We start from the raw sequence: 20,596 nt of genomic DNA on the forward strand, positions 1-20,596 counted from the left end.
CCCCTCCCCCGTTGTTTGATAGTGTCTTAACAGATCTATGCTACTTTTATTACAAATAATCTTAATTATAACTAAAATGGAGACAAAAACATTTTTCTTTTTTTTTCCCAAAGATTTTATTTTTAATTTATTTATTTTTTCAGCGTAACAGTATTCATTGTTTTTGCACAGAGATGGCAAGTAGGCAGAGAGGCAGGCAGAGAGAGAGAGAGGAAGGGAATCAGGCTCCCTGCTGAGCAGAGAGCCTGATGCGAGGCTCATCCCAGGATCCTGGGATCCTGACCTGAGCCAAAGGCAAAGACTTTAACCCACTGAGCCACCCAGGTGCCTGACATAAACATTTCTAATTATTTCTCTAGGAAAACACATTGCTAATCACAAAGTACCAAATTATAGATGAACTTTTAGCATATGATTTGTCCATGTGTTGGTGATTGTCTGTATTTTAGTAATATGCAGTATTTAGTAATATTGGCAGAAAAAAATTTCTGTTTCTCAGGGTATTGGTTTCATTGTTTCTAGTATCAATTACTGTAATCCACATGGAATTGTTTTTTAACTTTGTTAACTTCTGTACAAATAGAAGGGACTAAATCAACAGTTCTCTTAACTTTCCTAAACTTCAGTTTCCCCAGCTATAAAATCAGAGATGTGATAATACCAACTCATTGGATTTGTTACAAAATTTAAATGATAAATGAAATAAAGGATATAAAGCACATGGCAAGTGCATGACATACGAAACTCTTAAAATAGTCATTAATCAGAGTTGTACTCTTCTGTATTTCTCTCCTTATGTCAATTTTCTTTTAATATATCACATTTCCTACCATGGAATATTTTTTAGTATAAATTCTGTAGTGTCACTCAATGACCAGTACCTACATTAAAAAAAAAATGACTTAAAAATGTATTTTATTACTTTGAAATTACACGTAAATGAGTTTGATGAGTGTGGTAGTCATGTTCTCTGGGTATGAGAGGAAGAAGGAAGCTTCCTTTGTCTTCTTGTACTTCTCCCCGACTTCATTTGCATACACCCCAAAGGCACACATGTTTGGTTAGATACCACAGCATAGATCTCACCCAAGCTCAGCAACTCCCTGAGCCTCGTATTAACATCACCTGTTGATGTCTGCCCATGTCTTTGCAGATTGTGGGTGACACATTCTGACATGAATGTTAATGCTAGGGACTAATAAGTTCAATATATATATATATATATATATATATATATATATATATATATATTTTTTTTTTAGCTTTGCCTTTTACTGTTTCTTTTCTTTTTACTCCTATAGGGCATATGTATCGTGTGTGGTCAGTCCCAAAATCCAAATGCCTATCTGAACCAATTGCTAGGGAATGTTATTGAGCAGTACATTGGGCGGTTTCTTCCAGCTTCACCGCATGGCTTAGGCCTCGGACAACACCCTGTTTTGTTGGCACTGAGAAACTCCACTGCTGTTCCAGCGATAACACCTCTAAAGAAATGCATCATACAAGTCATAAGGTACATCTAAATATTAAAAACAAGTGGCATTTACAATGTACTAATCTTTATTAAAAAGTAACAAAGCATCCCCAAAGTATTGACAACCCTTAGGATGCTAGTAGTTTGGAAACTTTCATTTTCTCTGAGAAACATTGTCTAAGAACTTACTAAAATGACTTTTGCTCATGGCAGCCTGAGTCAGTGCTCTTTTAAATAGCTTATTTTCTCTATATAGCTGTTACTTTCCTTATATATGGCCTAAAGGTACATATTTTCTTAGTTCTTATCAGATAAACAGTAAGTGTATTTTCTACTATAGAAAACGTATTTATATTCTTTTTAAAATTATTTATTTATTTATTTGAGAGAGAGAGTGAGAGATCGTGACAGGGGAGGTCAGAGGGAGAAGCAGACTCCCCAGGGAGCTGGAAGCCTGATGCAGGACTCGATCCCAGGACTCCGGGATCACGACCCGAGCCAAAGGCAGTAGCTTAACCAACTGAGCCCCAAGGAGCCCCGGTTATTTATATTTTTAAAAGAGAATAAGTGAAAAAATGAATGTGAATATGAATAAGAAAGCACTAAGAAGTCCTGTTTGTCTCCTGTCTTAACGACTTCATTTTATTATTAGATGCATAAATGAAACTTCTTGGGTTCTCTGTTACCTTTTAACTGCAGGAGAAGATTCAGTAATAAAAATTATTTCTTTGTCTTCATGGAGTATTTCGCTTCCTATGAAATTTGTTTTATAAACTTGAAGATGCTGCAGTGATATACAGGCAGACCTTGTTTTATGGCACTTCACAGACACTGTTTTTTAACAAATTGAAGGTTTGCGGCCGCCCTGCATCCAGCAAGTCTGTTGGCACCATTTTTCCAACATTATTTTTCATTTCATGTCTCTGTGTTAACATTTTTGTAGTTCTCACAATATTCCAGACTTTTTTGTTACTATTGGTTATGGTGATCTATGATCAGTGATTACAGCTGGCTGAAAGCTCAGATGATGGTTGGCAGTTTTTCTTAGTAATAAAGTATTTTTAAGTTAAGGTATATAGATTGTCTTTTCAGACATTATGCTGTTGCACACTTACTAGACTACAATACAGCATAACCATAGGTTTTCTATGCACAGAGAAACCAAAAAATTCATTTCACTTTATTGTGACATTTGCTTTATTATAGTGATCTGCAACCAAACCCACAATATCCCTCCATCCTCCTCTACTCCTGCAGTTCCCCATCTTTGTTGAGGCTCCTTACTCTGAATCTCTGAGATTCCCGGGTTATTTTCAAAGCACCTATTACATTATATTATAGTAACCTTTTTATTTTATTTTTTTGCTTGCCCAAATTTTCCACTAGACAATGAGCCCCTTGAGTTCAGAGGCCGTGTTTACCTTTCCATTCTTACACTTGTACCTGGTATACTGTAGGTGTACATAAATGTTTAGTCTAGGGATTCAACAGTGAACAAAAAAGACAAAACCTTTGTCCTCAAAAGATTGAATGCATCCACTAATATGGAATTTTTAGAAGCCACTGTAGGGAGTAGAAATGATGGTGAAGACATAGTTCCTGCCCTTTAAAACTTTATAATCCTTGGGACACCTGGGTGGCTCAGATGGTTAAGTGGCTGCCTTTGGCTTAGGTCATGATCCCAGTGTTTTGGGATCGAGTCCCACATCGGGCTCCTTGCTCAGCGGGGAGACTGCTTCTCCCTCTGCCTCTGCCTGCCACTCTGTCTGCCTGTGCTCACTCTAAGAAATAAATAAATAAAATCTTTAAAAAAAAAAAAAAAAAGACTTTATAATCCTTTGTGATTTCCATGGCTCATTTTGGCAAATTTTATTGCTTTACAAATACATACGGATATCTGACTTAGATTCAGCTGTATTTGACAGTTTTTCATGTTGTCTAGACCTTTTAGAAACTGAGCAATTCCCACTTTCATTTATTCACTTAAATGTACACTGAATACCTATTATGAGCCAACACATGCTTAAGAGGTAGAGATATAAAAATGAGTAAGATAAATTTATCTTTATGATCTCTGTTCACTTGTAATGCTAAAATTTGTTTTGCTTTGAGAGAAAATATTAAATACTAAATTACCTCTGATTTTTTTTTTTTTTTTTAATCTCCTAAAAGAAGGAAAGAGGTAGAGCTGAAATGGGAAGCTAATTCCTAGAACAGTCATCTTATTGATTTGGAAAAATAAGACCCTTCCCAAATCCCTAAATAAATAAATGTGAGGAGAGATTTCTTTATGCAAATTTGACATTAAAGAAAATGTTGCATTGTTGAGGAGCTGATCGAGGAAATCGGGCTTATATTAGAAAGGGAAAAAAAACCAAATTAACAATTAGGTTTTTGTTTGGGTTTTGATTAAGTTCATTTAAAGATCAGGTTTTTAAAATTTAGTTCATGTCTGTATTCTTTGGCCCTTATAATACAGCAAGGTTGCACAATCGTTGCTCCTAAATTTTTATGTTTGAGGATAACATGGTAAAATACACATTTTTAAAAAATTGTTCTTTATTAATTTGGGGAGTAAAATTTATTGGTGTCTTTAAAGTGTGTGACATGTGTTTCTGCTCAATGGAACTTTAACCAGAAGAAAAAACAAAATTGTGCTTCTTTTTAGGAGATCCTACTTTGAGTTTAAAGGGTCTTTGCTCCCTCCTCGCTTAGCATCTATTCTGGCCTTCATCCTGCAGCTCTGCAAAGAAACGAATGTAGACATTTCCGAGGTGGAACTGCTCCTCCCTGGCATCTTAAAATGCTTGGTGTTGGTCAGTGAACCCCAAGGTTAGTTCGAATCTGTGTTTGTCGTACTTTTCTTTATGTGATATCAGTTTCTATACATTGTGGCTAAAAAACAAACTCCAGCGCATAGCTGAGGTTGAGCATGGTAAAATGGTTAAAAACGGACATGGTTCAGCGTAGTTTACTTCTGTTTTGTTTTTTTTCCCCCAAGGCAAACAGTTTATTTAAGGGCTCCTTCTCTGATTAGACTTGTTAACCTTTTAAAGAGTATTTGTTTAATCTGACTGCAGTACTAAATCAACTTCTCACATATCATATGGTGAGGGGTCAGCGTAAGTTCTTCTGTTCAGGTTTCTGCCAGAAAATCTAAGCTGATTTCACAGGCAAACCTGTAAGGATCCTTTGATCCTCGTCCTTTTGTTTTCAGTCTCATCAGCCTTACTGCTAGCGATCACTTTAAAATATCATTTATTTCATCCCCACTGTGAGTAGCATGCTTTAATAAGCTTATTGAGAATATGCAGAGTAGTAGGCATAGTTCTATCCTGAAGGAGTTTTTAATGTAAATAGGAGGCTGTGTGTGTAAGTGTGTGCGTGTTATCATTATAATGTGATTGTTCAGGGCAGGGATCCTCAAATGCTCTACCTAAGTACGTCTAACTGCTGTGATAAGTGAGTTCAATGTGTATCCTGAAGAATCTGAGGGCAGCACCCAAAGTGGTAGCTGAAAGCTCAAATAGGTCTTTGAAATTTTCTGTTTTAGCTCAAAATTTATGTATATTTTGTTTAACTCTGTTTTAATAATTAAAATGTTTTGGGTTTTTTTTCCCTGCTCCCAAGTTTGATTTTACAAAAAAAAAAAATGTTTTTGCCTGTTAATATAGAATGCCCTTACCTGATAGTAGCATTTCTCTATTGAAAAACACCCAGATGGACCCCAGAGTCTTCTTTAGAAATTTTCTTTAGAAATTTTGTCCTTATGCATACTTTCAGTGAAGGCCTGTTTTGGTGTACAAGACAAAATGTGTTGAGACAGAGCAGACAGTATGAAATTTTAGCTAGCCTCTTGTTTTGGTGAGAGTGATATTTATCAGGAAGGAAGCCAAGGTGCGGAAGGTGAATTTGGCTGCTCACATCTAGGTGGTGAGTGCATCACATGTTCCAGATGGGTAGAATGCAGAATTGCCTATCTCTGCATTGTTGTCTTCATTAGCTGAGGAAGCAATATTAAACACAGATTCGTATGTGTGGCTGCGATTTTTGCTCTCCTTGTAGCTCTCCTTGTATTCTTGCTCTCCTTGTAGTCTCAATGTTTAAAGTAACTCTTGCTCTCCTTGTAGTCTCAATGTTTAAAGGAATAATTTGTAAAAATCACAGAGTTAGTGTTGCTAAATGACTCCACAAGGCCACTCCTAGGTATATGCCCAAGAGCATTTTAAATATACCATCCCCTCAAAAACCTGTACTCAAGAACTTAAAAGAATTCCACTTCTGGCATGATAACGTCAGGAGCTCTGCTGACCTACTCCCCAGCAAAACTGGTAGAAATTACTTAAAAGAAATAATTTAAATTCTCTGAAAATAGTCCTAAGGGTATATAGCAAATGGAGAAACATTTATTTAAGAAAATGTGCTAAAACTTGGTAAAGCAGCAGGAGTCTATGGTATTTGAACCAAGACTACTTCCTTCGTCACTTCTCCCAGCTCAGTAAGACAGAAACTCTAACTTCAGACAGGTATATCCAAGAACCTAGGGCATTCTGTCTGCCCAGCTCCCAGTAGAAGGGCTATCATCCTGTGAGAGGTAGGATGTCAATATTTCTCATCCTGCCCCCATGCTACCTGATGCTGAGGTATATTTCAGGCAAGTGTGACTGAGAGAAGTGGGGGCTCCGTTCTTTCCCTCAGTCCCCGCTAGTGGGATGCATGTAGTACACAGAGTATAACACCACGAATACTGGGGTACCAGTCATCCTTGCTACAACTTAAAGGTATGAATTCCCTGCCAAGTAAAGCAAGTTGAGGATGCCTGGGGCTGCTGCCTCTCCTTCCACAAGTACTCAGCCCTTGCCTGGGTATGTCCTTCATTGGGCACCATTGACCCTGTCCCCAGGGCCAGAGCCACGCCTCTGAGATTTTGCCTGATAGAAGTAGAGGGAGGAGAAGCAGACCATAGAGCAGAAAACTCCTGAATCTCTCCCAAAGGAACTGACTTCATTTGCAAATCAGTGTGAAAAAGTTCAAGCCTCAGGGTGCAGTCAAATACAGTGGAGTTTGTGGTGACAGACAGTAGGTAGGAGAATATAATACAGTCATTGGATATATAGGCTACTCTATAGACAGTCTAGTTTGGTGAGAGAATGGTGAAAGAGACAGCTGAAAAGAGCCCTTGGATCAGAACAAATCTCAAATACTGCCCACAGAAATTGTCCTTTTAGAAAAGCCTGAACTTGGTTATAGTCTGTAATGCAGTTTATACCCCTGGACATTAAAAAAAAACAATAGAGTAATCAGCTTTGATTAGTAGAGAGTCACAGCTGGGTGTGACCGGAAAACAGGACAATGGGAGCCCTGTCAAAATCACTGCCTTAGAGTGTACACTCTGGGTATCCCCGAGGTTGTACCAGCTTAGGGCAATTTTAGAGACTTCATGGGGAGTTGGAGAGAATAGCCTTCACTAAAAAATGCCCAACTTTCAACAACAAAAAATTATAAGACATGCAGAGAAACAGAAGTATGATCCATATAATGGGAAAAAAGCAGGCAACAGAAACTGTCAGAGCAATCAGATCCTAGATTTAATAGGCAAAGACTTCAAAGTAGCCATTATAAGTATGTTCAAAGAACTCAAGGAAAGCATGATTAACAAAATAAAGGAAGGTATGATGATACTGTCACATCAAATAAAGAATATCAGTAAAGAGACAGAAATTATGAAAAAGAACCAAATGGAGATTATGAAGTTTAGAAGTACAAGAGCTAAACTGGAAAGTTCACTAGAGGGTCTCACGAATGGATTTGAATTAGCAGAGGAAAGAATTAACAAACTTGAAAATAGATGACTAGAGATTATGCAATCTCCAAAAAAAAAAAAAAGAATGAAGAAAAATGTACAGAGCTTTAGAGAAATGTGGGATACCATTAAGTGCGCCATAATACATATAATACCAGAAGAGGGCAGGAAAGAGCAGAAAAAATATTTGAAGAAATAATGGCCGAAAACTTCCCAAATTTATTAACGAACAGTAGCCTATACATTCAGGAAGCTCAGCTAATTCCAAATAGGATAAACCCAAAAAGATCCCCAGTGAGATGCATCATGGTAAAAATACTGAAGGCCAAGGCAAAGGAGAAAATCTTTAAGACATCAAGAGAAAGATGACTCATTGCTTAACCACAGAACCCTGGATAGGTCAGCAAAAAACTTTTCAGCAGAATTAATACAGGCCAACAGCAGTGGGGTAATACTTAGTGATCAAAGAAAAAGCTGTCAACCACAAATCCTCTATTCTGCAAAACTGCTACCTTTCAGAAGTGAAGATAAAATAAAACCATTGCCAGAAAAACAAAAAACATTGCCAGATAATCACTGAGAGAATTTGTTAGTGGACCAGCCTCATAGAAAAGGAAATTCTTCAGAGCTAAAGTCAAGTGACCCCACACAAGACAAACAAAGAAAACCAGTAAGGCAATTATGTAATTGTAAAGGACAGCGTAAATACATATTTCTTTATGTTTATTCTCTTGATGGCTTTAAAAAGCAGCTGTATAAAATGATATATTAAAAAATATGTACATAATGTATGACTGGGTCTATAATATGCAATATATTTCATGCAATATATTTATCAATATCGGTACAAAGGAGTTGGTGGGAGCAGAGCTGTATTGGGCTAAGGAAATGACTCCAAATATTAACTCAGCTAGATAAGGACAATTATGAGAGAACCAGAAATGATCAGTAAGGTTAGTGTCATGAAAGCAAAAATACAGACTTGCTCTCCTTACTTCTCTTTTTCTTTAGCTTCTTTGAAAGACATAAAATTATATAAAATAAAAATAACTAAGTATTGTTGGGTTTGTAACATTTGCAAAGGTAATATGTATAAAAACAGTAGCATGGGAAAGGGAAAGGTTATGTAAGAATAATGTTTCTGTATTTCACTGGAATTAAATTCATGTAAATCTGAAACTCTGATAAGATGTACACAGTAAGCCTTGAGCAACTCCTAAGAAAATAACTCAAAACCAATGAAAAATCATTTAAAAAAATAAAATGCTGTGTTTCAAAATATGCACATATTGCAAAACAAAAGCAGTAAAGGAGATGAGAGAAAAAAAACAAGACATTTAGAAAACAAAAGGTAAAATGACTGATGTAAATCCATCTAATATCAACAGTAACAGTTTTTAAAGGACTGAAGAAACTAATCAAAAGTAGAGATCACTGGAATGGATCAAAATAAAAAGATCAAACTATATTCTCTATGCAGGAAACACTTTAGATTCAAAGATTAAAATAGTAAAAGGAAAGAAAAAAATGCATCCTGCAAGCTATAGCCATAGAAAGCTGGAGTAGCTATACTAATATCAGACAAAATAGACAGTAGACCAAAAAATCATTAACTAGAAATAGAGATGTTTTATAATGATAAAGGGGTTGCTATGTTTAATGACTCTAAAATTGCATCTGATAAGAGAGTACCAAAATATAAGAAGAAAAAAACGAGAGAAATGAAGGGAGAAAGGACAGTTCAGTAGTAGTAGTTGAGAGGATTTTTGGTTTCCACTTCAACATGTAAAGAGCTTGAAAGTCGTCACTCCACCCTCACAACAAGAAAATAAATCTGAACAGACTGACCCTTATCAGGGTCATGAGTTCAAGCCCCACACTGGGCTCCACACTGTGTTTGGAGTCTCCTTAAACAAAACAAAACAAAACCTTTGGAGAAAGCAGACAAAAAGCAGATGATTAGAAAAATAGAGCAGGCACAATGAATAGAAAAGTTACATGTATGGTAGTTGTTAATCTAGCAATATCAATAATCACTTTATTTTTTTTTTTTTAAAGATTTTATTTATTTATTTGACAGAGATCACAAGTAGGCAGAGAGAGAGAGAGAGAGAAGGAAGCAGGCTCTCTGCTGAGCAGAGAGCCCGATGTGGGGTTCGATCCTAGGACTCTGGGATCATGACCTGAGCTGAAGGCAGAGGCTTTAACCCACTGAGCCACCCAGGCGCCCCTCAATAATCACTTTAAATGTGAATGCTTTACATAAGCCAATTAAATGACTTGAGACTGACAGTGGATAAAAAACAAAGACCAACTGTATGTTACCTACAAGAAACCTACTTCGAATATGAAGACACAGATAAAAGTAAAGGGATAAGAAAAATGGTAACACAGTTCAAAACAAAACTGTAGAGGCTAATATTAATTTCAAACAAAACAAACTTCAGAACGAGTAGAATTATCAAGAATAAAGAGGAACATTACATAATGACAGACTGGGAATAGAGAAATGATTCAGTCTGATGAAGGTCATCTACGAAAATCCTATAGCTAGCATCATACTTAATGGTGAAGGCTTAGATGCTTTTCCCCTGAGATTAGCAACAGGACAAGGATGTCCACTCTTGCCGCTTCTATCCAACATTGTACTAGAAGTCCTACTCAGGACAGGAAAATTAATTAAAAGACATCTAGATTGAAAAGGAAGCAAAACTATCCCTATCTGTAGATGATCCAATCCTGTATATACAAAATCCTAAGCACTCCAGTAAAAGGTATTAGAACTAATAAATGCAGCAAGGTTACAGGATACAAAAACAAGACATTGCACTTCTATATACTTTTTTTTTTTTGCATTTCTATATACTTTTAATGAGAATCTGAAAACGATATTAAGAAAATGATTCCATTTTATAATAGCATTTTTTTGAACTCAAGTAGGAATACATTTTAAAAAAGAGAAATACAACCTTAAGATCTGAGAACTACCAAACTTTATTGAAAGAAATTAGAGAATATCTAAATAAATGGGAAAACATTCCATTTCATGGATCAGAAGTAATATTGTTAAGGTAGTGCCACTCCCCAAACTGATCTACAAATACAGTGTAACTCCAGAGGAGCCAAACCAATCTTGAAAAAGCACAGGGGCACCCTGGGTCGCCCAGTTGGTTGAGCATCTGACTCTTGGTTTTGCCTCAGGTCATGATCTCAGGATCAGGGGATAAAAGTAAAGGGATAAGAAAAATGGTAACACAGTTCAAAACAAAACTGTAGAAGCTAATATTAATTTCAATTAATATTGAAAGGATCAGGGGATCAAATCCTGTATTGGGCTCCATGCTCAGCAAGGAGTCTGTTTGAGATTCTCCCCCTGTCTCTCTCCCCCTGCTCCAGCTTATGCTCTCTCTCTCTCAAATAAATACGTCTTTAAAAAAAGGAGAAGAACAAAGTTGGAAGACACACTTTCCAATTTCAAAACTTTAGTACTTTAGTACAAAGCGGCTGTAATCAAGACAGTAGGTGGTACTGGCAGAAAGACATAGGTCAATGGATTAGAATTGAGAGTCTAGAAATAAACCCATATGTCTGGTCAATGGATTTTTTTTTTTTTTAAGATTTTATTTATTTATTTAACACAGAGAGATCACTAGTAGATAGAGAGGCAGGCACAGAGAGAGAGAGGGAAGCAGGCTCCCTGCTGAGCAGAAAGCCTGATGCGGGACTCGATCCCAGGACCCCGAGATCATGACCTGAGCCGAAGGCAGTGGCTTAACCCACTGAGCCACCCAGGCGCCCCTCAATGGACTTTTTTTGACAAGGATGCCAAGATGATTCAGTGGTGAGAAAATAGTATTTCAACAAATTATGCCAGGTCAAATGGATATCCACATGCAAGGGAATGAAGTTAGTATTACTTCACACCATATGCAAAAATTAACTCAAAGTACATCATAGATCTAAATGTCCAAGATAAAACTATAAAACTCGTAGAAAAAAGCATAGTAGTAAATCTTCATCACCATGGATTTATCAATGACTTCTTAGATATACCAACAAAAGCATAAGGCAAGAGAGGGAGATAAATTGTACTAATCCAAATTAAAAACTTTTGTGCTTTAAATGAAAATCAAGAGAGTAAAAAATAACCCACAGAATGGAAGAATATATTTGTAAATCATTTATATGATAAGGAAGTTGTACCTGCAATATATAAACTATTATAATTCAGGAAATTTAAAAAAAAATTTAAAAATAGGCAAAGAATTTGAATAGACATTTCTCCAAAGAATGAAACAGATGTCTTAAAAGCACCTGAAAAGGTGCTCAGCATTCTTAGTCATCAGGGAAATGCAAATGCAAATGCAAATCAAAACCACATGAGATATGAGATACCACTTCATACTCACTAGGTTGGCTATTATGGAAAAGTCAGATAATAATAACAACGTTGTCAAAAACATGGAGAAATCAGAATCCTCGGTTACTGTTATTGGAAATGTAAAATAGTATAGACACTTGGGGAAATAGTCTGGTCATTCCTCAGATAGTTAAACATAGGGTTACTTTGTGACCTAGCAGTGTTCCTCTTAGATACATACCCAACTTTAATGAAAACATAAGTACACACAGAAATTTGTGTTTATAGCAGTATTATTCATAGTAGCCAAAAGGTAGACTGTCCATCAGCTGACAGATAGATTTTTTTTTAAATGTGATATATCCATACAGAGGAATATTATTTGGCCATAAAAAGGAATTAAGGATTGCTATATGCTACACAATATGAATGAACTTTGAAAACATTATTCTAGGTGAAAGGAGCCAGTTAAAAAAGACCACATATGGGGCGCCTGGGTGGCTCAGTGGATTAAGCCGCTGCCTTCGGCTCAGGTCATGATCTCAGGGTCCTGGGATCGAGCCCCGCATCAGGCTCTCTGCTCCGTGGGGAGCCTGCTTCCTCCTCTCTCTCTGCCTGCCTCTCTGCCTACTTGTGATCTCTGTCAAATAAATAAATAAAATCTTTAAAAAAAAAAAAAAAAAAAAGACCACATATTATATGATGCCATTTATATAAAAAGTCCAGAATATGAAATCTGTAGAGATGGAAAGTAGATTTGGGGTTGCTTTTAGGGTATATAAGAAAATAAGGAGTGATAGCTAAAGACTATCAGGTTTCTTTTCAAAGTAAAGAAAATACTCTAAAATTGTCTTTAGTGATGGTTCCACAATTCTGTGACTACACTAAAAATCACAGAATTGTACATGTTAAATGGGTGAATTGTACAGAATGTGAATTATATGACAAAGCTGTTAATGTAAAGAAAAACTATAAAAAACTCCATTTTTAAAAAAAAGTTCAGTTCAATTAAATAAAAGTGGCAAATAGTTGTCTTTAAAAAACACATGTAAAACTGATCCATAACAGCTTGATTCATAATAGCTTCCAAATGGAAACAACCCGATGTCCATCCCCCAATGAATGGATAAACAACTTGGAATATATCTATGCACTGGAATATTATTTGGCCTTCAAAAGAAATAAAGTACTGATATCTTCTACAACATGGATAAACCTTTAAAACAGTATGCTAAGTAAAAAGAAGACAGTCACAGAAGACCATGTGGAGGGGTACCTGTGTGGCTTGGTTGATAATCTGTCTCTTGGTTTTAGCTCAGGTCATGATGTCAGGGTCATGAGATCGAGCTCCATGTCAGGCATCACGCTCAGTGCCCAGTCTGCTTGACATTCTCTTTCTCTCTCTCCCTCTGCCCCTCCCCCCATTAACACACATCCTCTCTCAAATAAAATCTTAAAAAACAAAACAAAAAAAACATGTGGTGTATCGTTCTGTTTATAAGACATTTCCAGAAGAGTCAAATCCATAGAGACAAAACATAGATAAGTGGTTGCCAGGGGCTGGGGAGGAAGAAATTAGAGAATGATTGTTAGTAAGTTAAGGTTTTTGGGGAGGCGATGAAATTGCTCTGAAATTAGGCAGTGATGATGCCTTCTCAATTCTGTGAATTTTCTAAAAATCAGTGAAATGTACACTTTAAAAGATTGTTTTTATGATATGTGAATTATACCTCAATAAAACTGTTGTAAAATAAAAACCCAATGCTTAGTGTTAATTCTCTATGAAGGCCATTTCTTGATATTCTAGTACTTCTTCCACAAAAGAGCTTCTGGAGTTTTTCAAGGAAATTTTTTTTTTTTTTTTTTTTTTTTTTTTTTTTTTTAGTTTATGTTTTCTATTTATTTTTTTTTTTTTCAGCGTAACAGTATTCATTCTTTTTGCACAACACCCAGTGCTCCATGCAAAACGTGCCCTCCCCATCACCCACCACCTGTTCCCCCAACCTCCCACCCCTGACCCTTCAAAACCCTCAGGTTGTTTTTCAGAGTCCATAGTCTCTTATGGTTCGCCTCCCCTCCCCAATGTCCATAGCCCCCTCCCCCTCTCCCAATCCCACCTCCCCCCAGCAACCCCCAGTTTGTTTTGTGAGATTAAGAGTCATTTATGGTTTGTCTCCCTCCCAATCCCATCTTGTTTCATTTATTCTTCTCCTATCCCCCTACCCCCCATTGCTCAAGGAAATTTTTTAAGAAGAACCAATTATACTGATTTCAGAACTGTATCTTAATATGAGGCGTTATTTGTTCAATAAAGACAAGTATGCTCCATCTTCTTTATCCACCATCCTCATGCCATTGAGAATATTTCTAAGTACATATTAATTAATTGAACTTCATGTGTATCCTGTTTTATTCTCCTGCTATAATGGATTAGAGTTTCTGAATTATTTTTTATTTGTAAACAAAGCACTTTCTCCCCAGCTACTTATATTTAATGTGCCAAAAACAACATTACAAAAATTTAGTAGCATTTAGAACATACTGAATTTTCTATTTTTCTTCTTGATATTTTTTTCATTTTTATGGAGAAATGCACAATTTTAAATGAATTGATTAAATATATAAAAATACAAACGTTCTTTTTGTAACTTTGCTGTCTTTTTTGAAAGGAAGATAGCATTACAAATAGTTGATTTGTGTGTGTGTGTGTGTGTGTATCTTTGACTAATTTTGAACAAAGGTAAATTGTTGGTGGTTTCTAATTTGTTAGGGGGGAGGAATATGCCTATGAGTTTTTAAAAAGTCAATCTGCTTCTCTGTAACTCAGGGGAATGATTACAGGCTATCTTTCGTCAATATGTAACTGCTTGCAGGATTAGGATGATAAAACGTTTTTGAATATGGGTTCTTTCTAGGAGACCTATCTTCACATGTATTTTTTCAGTTCTCAGCTTGTAAAAAATAGACTCAAGATTTTTATATTTTCTTAGAATGGGAGTTAAGGAGATAGGAAGATACACAAGTACAAAACAAAAACTCATAACTATTTCATTTTGAAAAATAACAAAAAGGCTGTATAAACTTTAAGAAAACAACATATTTTTCTAAATTAAGAGTGTTCATAAAAATGAGGATCCAGATGGTCAATTCAGACACAGTGTGTAATGCTGTAATTTTTCCTCCTAGTTAAAAGGCTGGCCACAGAGAACCTGCAATACATGGTAAAAGCCTGCCAAGTGGGGTCAGAGGGAGAACCTGCCGCCCAGCTGACTTCTGTGTTTAGGTAACTGGAAAATATGCCAACTGCCAAGGGGACTATTGCCAGCCATTTGACAGCCAACATGTTTTTCAAATAACTAATTATCCAAAACATAATGTGCTACTACTTGTTATAGTATTTCAATTATTTTATTTTTTGGCCATAGTTTTGTTATATTGTGTTGTTTTATTAAAAAAGACAAAAGTGCCAGGGAGGAAGATGAGCAAGCTGACTTGAACTCACCTGAGAATGGTGGTGAAGACTCCTGCATGTATTGAAGAGACAAAATGGGGGGATGTGGGTCATGATGACAGGTGCTCAGGACCTCAGAGCTGGCTAAACATGTTACTCAGGATCCAGTGTAGAAGTACATGTCATGGGTCTTCTTACCTGCTTTAGATACTGTAGACCCAGAAGGCGTCATTGTATTTTAGCTGTGAAGCATACACTGTCGAGGATAGATGTGATGTTGGGTTCCCAAGAACAATAATGCAACTGGAGGAGTGTTTTTTGTGTTGTGTTTTGTTGTCATTTCCTGCCTTGCCGCCTCTAGAGTCTTGTGCTTTCTGTTAGAGCAGTATTTTTAAATATGTCTCACCATTTCTACCAGTTCATTTCACTATACATATATCTGCCCTAGCACTACCTTGATAAATAACATGGATCCATTTCCTTCTATGTTGGATCTTTGATTCCTCAGTTTGTTTCTCATCACATCACTGGCACTTGTCCATTGGTTACAACTTATTTAAATTGTGATCACATGAAATAAATAGTGGATTTGTAAGAAGCGTAAAACCCCCCAGAAAAGAAAAAAAAAGAAAAAACCCTATAAAACCCTAAGAGGGGAGAAAGTATTTTATATAAATGAAGATTGCATGTTTGTTAATAAATTGTACACAACAAACATGCAATCTTCATTCTTATTTTGTTGGGGGAGAGAGTGGAAATTATATGGTTAAAACATACAATTCTTATTATCATAAAGGCTTTTTGTGGTTCTAAACTTGCCTGTTCATTTAAGGAATATAAAAATACATATTATGAATAACTTGCTTTTCTCATAAAAATATTGTTTGATTTATATAGAAATATGAAGTACTAAGATGTAGAAACTGGACTCACTTTTTCCTGTCCTTACTGCTCAGATTTTGACCCACAAAGAACAGCAGCAAAGTCCCTGGGACGAGATTTTCCTCCTTATTCTCCCTCCTGGGATTGTAGCTCTTCCCTTTTCCTACCTATGCCATCCTTCTTGCCACACTGATATAAGCCATTTCTGTCCTTATTTTTAAGTGTTGTAAATTGTCTTCATAGGGCATCTGGATTCTTAAGGTAGTCTTATGTGAAATGATCTTTCTTGCATTCAGGTCATATAGATACCAGCCCAAGAAACTTCCCCAGAAGTAATCCTACGTAACTTGATTTACTTCCAGGCATTTTATCCAGGATTACGGTATGAGATACGATTACCAGATTTACGGCATTTTAGAAACAGTAGTGGCATTGGACCAGCAGGTTGTTATCAACTTGCTTTCTACCCTCACTCAGTCTCTGAAGGATTCAGAGCGGAAATGGGGCCTTGGCAGAAATATTGCACAAAGGTATGTTTGGATCGTTTGATTACATTTTTTGGGCAATGGTTAATAAAAATCTAGATTCATTTTCTGGAGATCACTTATTTTCCCTTTCCTAAAAATTTTGGGTGTGTTCTTTGAGCTAATGAATGTTTCTATAGTACGATTGACATTTCCATTCACATACTGTTCTTTTCAAAGTGAGCACCTTAGAAAGCTATGTATTTGGCAGAGGATCATAGAGGTAGGGAGGGATAAATGAAACAAGATGAAACCAGAGAGGGAGACAAGCCATAAGAGACTTAATCTCAGAAAACAAACTGAGGGTTGCTGGAGGGGAGGGGGGTTGAAGGGATGGGGTGGCTGGGTGATGGACATTGGGGAGGGTATGTGCTATGGTGAGTGCTATGAATTGTTTAAGACTGTTAAATCACAGACCTGAACCCCTGAAACAAATAATACATTATAGGTTAATAATTTAAAAAAAAAAAAAAAGGCTATCTATTTCAGCAGTTCCTCTGTTGCTCAGAACACATTCAGTACTCCTTATTGGGAAGGGGACTTTAGAGCCTCAGGTGTCTCATTTTTGTATAAAATCCATGGTGGCACATCTACCCTTTGAGGCATGCTTGATATACTGAATCAACTATATCATGCGTATCCAGTGAATAAGAGTGACCCAACTAGGTAATATGGATTTGGGTCAAAATAGTAATGGGCCTTTTTTTCATATAGGCTTACAACCTAATTTCATATTGTGCTGAATGGTGTAAAATAATGCAACACCATGGAAATAGACGTGTAGTTCCTGAAGAGGTTGTTTTGGAGGAGGCAGCACTCATGAGAATTCACATGTTCCAAGTTTGTTAAAGAATCAAAGCACTTTAATCATAGAGTATGGGTGCACATGTGTGTAGACAGACATTCAGGTAGACTGAATTTGTAAATACTTAAATGAAAATTATGGAAAAGTTAATAAATATATCTACCTTTTCTTTTTTTCTTAAACAGGGAGGCCTATAGCAAACTTTTATCTCACCTGGGACAGGTGGGACAAGATGAAATGCAGAGACTGGAGAGTGATAATACCTAATAGATTTTGTGCTTTGTTTCTCTATGCATCGTAACTATCTAAAGCCACTTTGCACTGCAGTTGTATAATGTTCTGTTAGAAATACTTTCTAGGATTTTTTTCCCTTACATACCTGTAAGTATAAAATACATAACAAGGAAATAAAAGTTAAATAAGTGTATTATAGGATCTTTTCGAAGTTGGCAAAATTGTCTCTTGAAGAGTTTTTAATTAAACTAATTCTAATTTAAAGTAAGTTTTTCTAACTGGGAGTGTCTCTGTGTATGTCTATGAAGCAGGTCTGCACTGGGTGATCCAGGGACTTGTCACTGTAATGTGACTTTTTGCCTTGTGAGTGATTTGTTTTTGTTCTGTTTCTTCCAAGTCATGTTTTAATATGATGTTTGGGTTTTTGTTGTTGTTGTTTGTTTTCAGATTACCTGGCTATTCTATGCTGGTTTTTATGAAACAGGAGCTCAGGAGATGGGATGTATGTTTGTCATCTTTTGTTATACCATGTGTGAGGCAAGTTAGTAAATACCCAACACACTTAACTCTGCGAGGAATGAGGCTGAGTCTGGCAAAATGAATATACCGATAGTATATAAAATGTTTTAAATTTAAACCAGCAGTGGTTCCAACAGTTGCCAGATTTTTTTTCCCTCTACTCATCTTTCTTTTTGGAAATTGATGAAAAGACATATCAGGAGGAGGATAAGTAAGAGCTTTTAAGAAAAGACATAATATTCTGAAAAGTCTTAAGATTACAAATTAACAGAAGAGGTCTGAGAAGTCAGCTGATTTATCTCCTTGCTCTTCAGTTAGAGACTCTTATAATTTCACATCTTACATATTTATAGGGAACCAGTTTAGTTCCTTTAACAGCTCTTGTGTCTTAACTCTCTGAGTATTTCATAGAGATTTTTACTTTACCAGTTGGGCTCTTGTCCTTGACTCCTTTCTGCGGTAAGCATTATTTGGGAAAAGAACTCCAGTCCTGGTGTTGGGAACCCACGTAGGTCTCAATCCCAGTTCTGCTTTGTAAACTTCAGCAAGTTACTTAATCTTGCTGACCCCGAGTTTCTTCTTGGGGAAAAAAGAATAATATTCCTTTTTCTATTTCATAGTGTTTTGGTAAGAATCAGTGGAATAATGTATGTGAAACTATATTGGTGATGTGTTCTATATAAGGCATACAGACATGATTACTAGTTATTCGTGCACAAACATAAAGAACACCTCAATATCGTTCCTCTCTTTCTTATATTCACCTTTTTTTCAAATTATGTCTTATATGTTTGTTAACCTTGAGATAACTGTTTTCTTCTTGGGACTCTAGTCTTTATCATGCTTCTTCTGATTCCTCCCTTTTCTGAGTCAAGAAGTATCTTTCAGAATGAAATATATTACAATCAGTGAACTCTAGTTATTAGTCCTCTCCTAACTTTTATCTATGAATCCTAAAGGAGCATCTGTTGTTTTCATAACATACAGATAGTCTGTCCCTCCCACCCCCAGGTCAACTGTCATTGTTTCAACAAATAGAATGAATAAAACCCTCTTTAAGTAACTTAATAGACTTCATAGGAATGAGTTTCTTTTCATTATGATAGTAACTTATTAAACTTTTATCGCTTTGCAAGTTTCAGCAAATAAAGTTTAATGTTTAAAGTGATGCTTTTAAAGGAGTTATTTGTGTGTATATATGTGTATATATATGTACATATATATATATTATTTTCCAAGTGAGATTGATGTCTTTGAGAATCTCACTCCTTAGAATATGAAATGTTTAAGGCTGAGAAAAGCTGCTTCTGAATCATGCATTGGGATATACATCTGCAGACCCTAAGAATAAACAGTTTGTACTTTAAAAATTAGTAACCAAAAAAATCCATGATGATACTTATATGTGTATATACATGTGTGTTTATTTATGTATGAGTAAAATTTTAAAGATGCTGTCTTTTTAAGTTGAAGAAAAAAATTGTTTTTACTTAGTTCATTTCCTTGAAAATCTTCACCGACCCATCACTTAATCCCCTAAGTAACCTGTCATCTCTAGGGCTGCTGCTTCCCCCACTGTAATGTAAGCCATTCTCTTTTGCTGAAATCTGAGACTGTATTCTCGATTGTCATGTTCTTTGACCTGACATTGGTATTTTCCTTTATCTTCTCAGCCCTTCCTCAGTGATACTGCTCCTTCCTACATACTGTACTTTGAAAGTACCATCATGTTCTTTCTTGTCCCCAGTGGTAAGATCTGGTCCTTCATTCGCTCTGTCTCAACATTCTTCCAGTTGGGACTTGATAACACGAGCCTAATTTCTCTCTAAACCCCTCTAGTTGGAACCTCCAGAAATCTCAAGGCAACTTGTCGAGCTGCGCTTGTCACCTATTTTAAACTAACTCTTGCCTTTCTTTTCTACCCAGTGAAGACACCATTTTCCCACGTCATTTAGCCCTGAAACTTCAAAAGCAACTTTAGAAGCAGCTTGGATTCTTACTTGTTCCCCACTTTCAGTTGATCACCAGTACAGGCTTTTGCTCTTCTTTTCTTCTTGCCTTCTGTGCATCCGAAAGGGAATGCTGTTGATCTCTTCCTTATCTCCTTATCTCTGATCTCCTTTCCTGCAATTTAACCTCACACAGTTCTGACATTAGTGTTTCTAAAATACTGCTTTCCTCCTGTTGCTTTTCTACTCAAGGACATCCACTTAATTCCCAGTGTGAGGAAGCTGATATTCAAGCTCTTCAGTCAGGAGACTTTCTGCCATCTGACTCTACCTTTTCTGTGCAAATTTAACTCGAGCAGGGGACTAGACTGCCTTCGAATATCTGAATGCCGTGTTCATTCTACACTCTGAGCCTCATTCAGTTTGCCAGCATAAAATACTACCCTTTCTCTAGAAACCTAACCTTAAGACACTGAAATAAGAAGACAGTTAAAATATATTTTAGATACATGAGTATTCCAGTCAAATAATTTCCGTAAAATATACAGATTAAATGTAAAAGAGATGATTGAAGGACAACAGCATGATAGAAGGA

At 36.3% G+C, this 20,596-nt stretch overlaps 1 protein-coding gene across 2 annotated transcripts in view; it reads left to right on the forward strand.

Moving 5' to 3' along the window:
* The window catches only part of MMS22L (MMS22 like, DNA repair protein), a 130,373-nt gene extending 109,912 nt beyond the window's left edge, over window positions 1-20,461 (forward strand). For both annotated transcript variants that reach the window (XM_046006173.1, XM_046006171.1), the window contains exons 21-25: window positions 1,302-1,513; window positions 4,143-4,306; window positions 14,824-14,920; window positions 16,333-16,500; window positions 17,485-20,461. In XM_046006173.1, the coding sequence (XP_045862129.1) occupies window positions 1,302-1,513; window positions 4,143-4,306; window positions 14,824-14,920; window positions 16,333-16,500; window positions 17,485-17,566 (723 nt within the window). In that variant the 3' untranslated portion in view covers window positions 17,567-20,461. The remainder of the gene's footprint in view (window positions 1-1,301; window positions 1,514-4,142; window positions 4,307-14,823; window positions 14,921-16,332; window positions 16,501-17,484) is intronic.
* The last annotated feature ends 135 nt before the right edge of the window (window positions 20,462-20,596 follow it).

This window comes from Meles meles, chromosome 5 (genome assembly GCF_922984935.1).
Source record: "Meles meles chromosome 5, mMelMel3.1 paternal haplotype, whole genome shotgun sequence".
Taxonomy (NCBI): Eukaryota; Metazoa; Chordata; class Mammalia; order Carnivora; family Mustelidae; genus Meles; species Meles meles.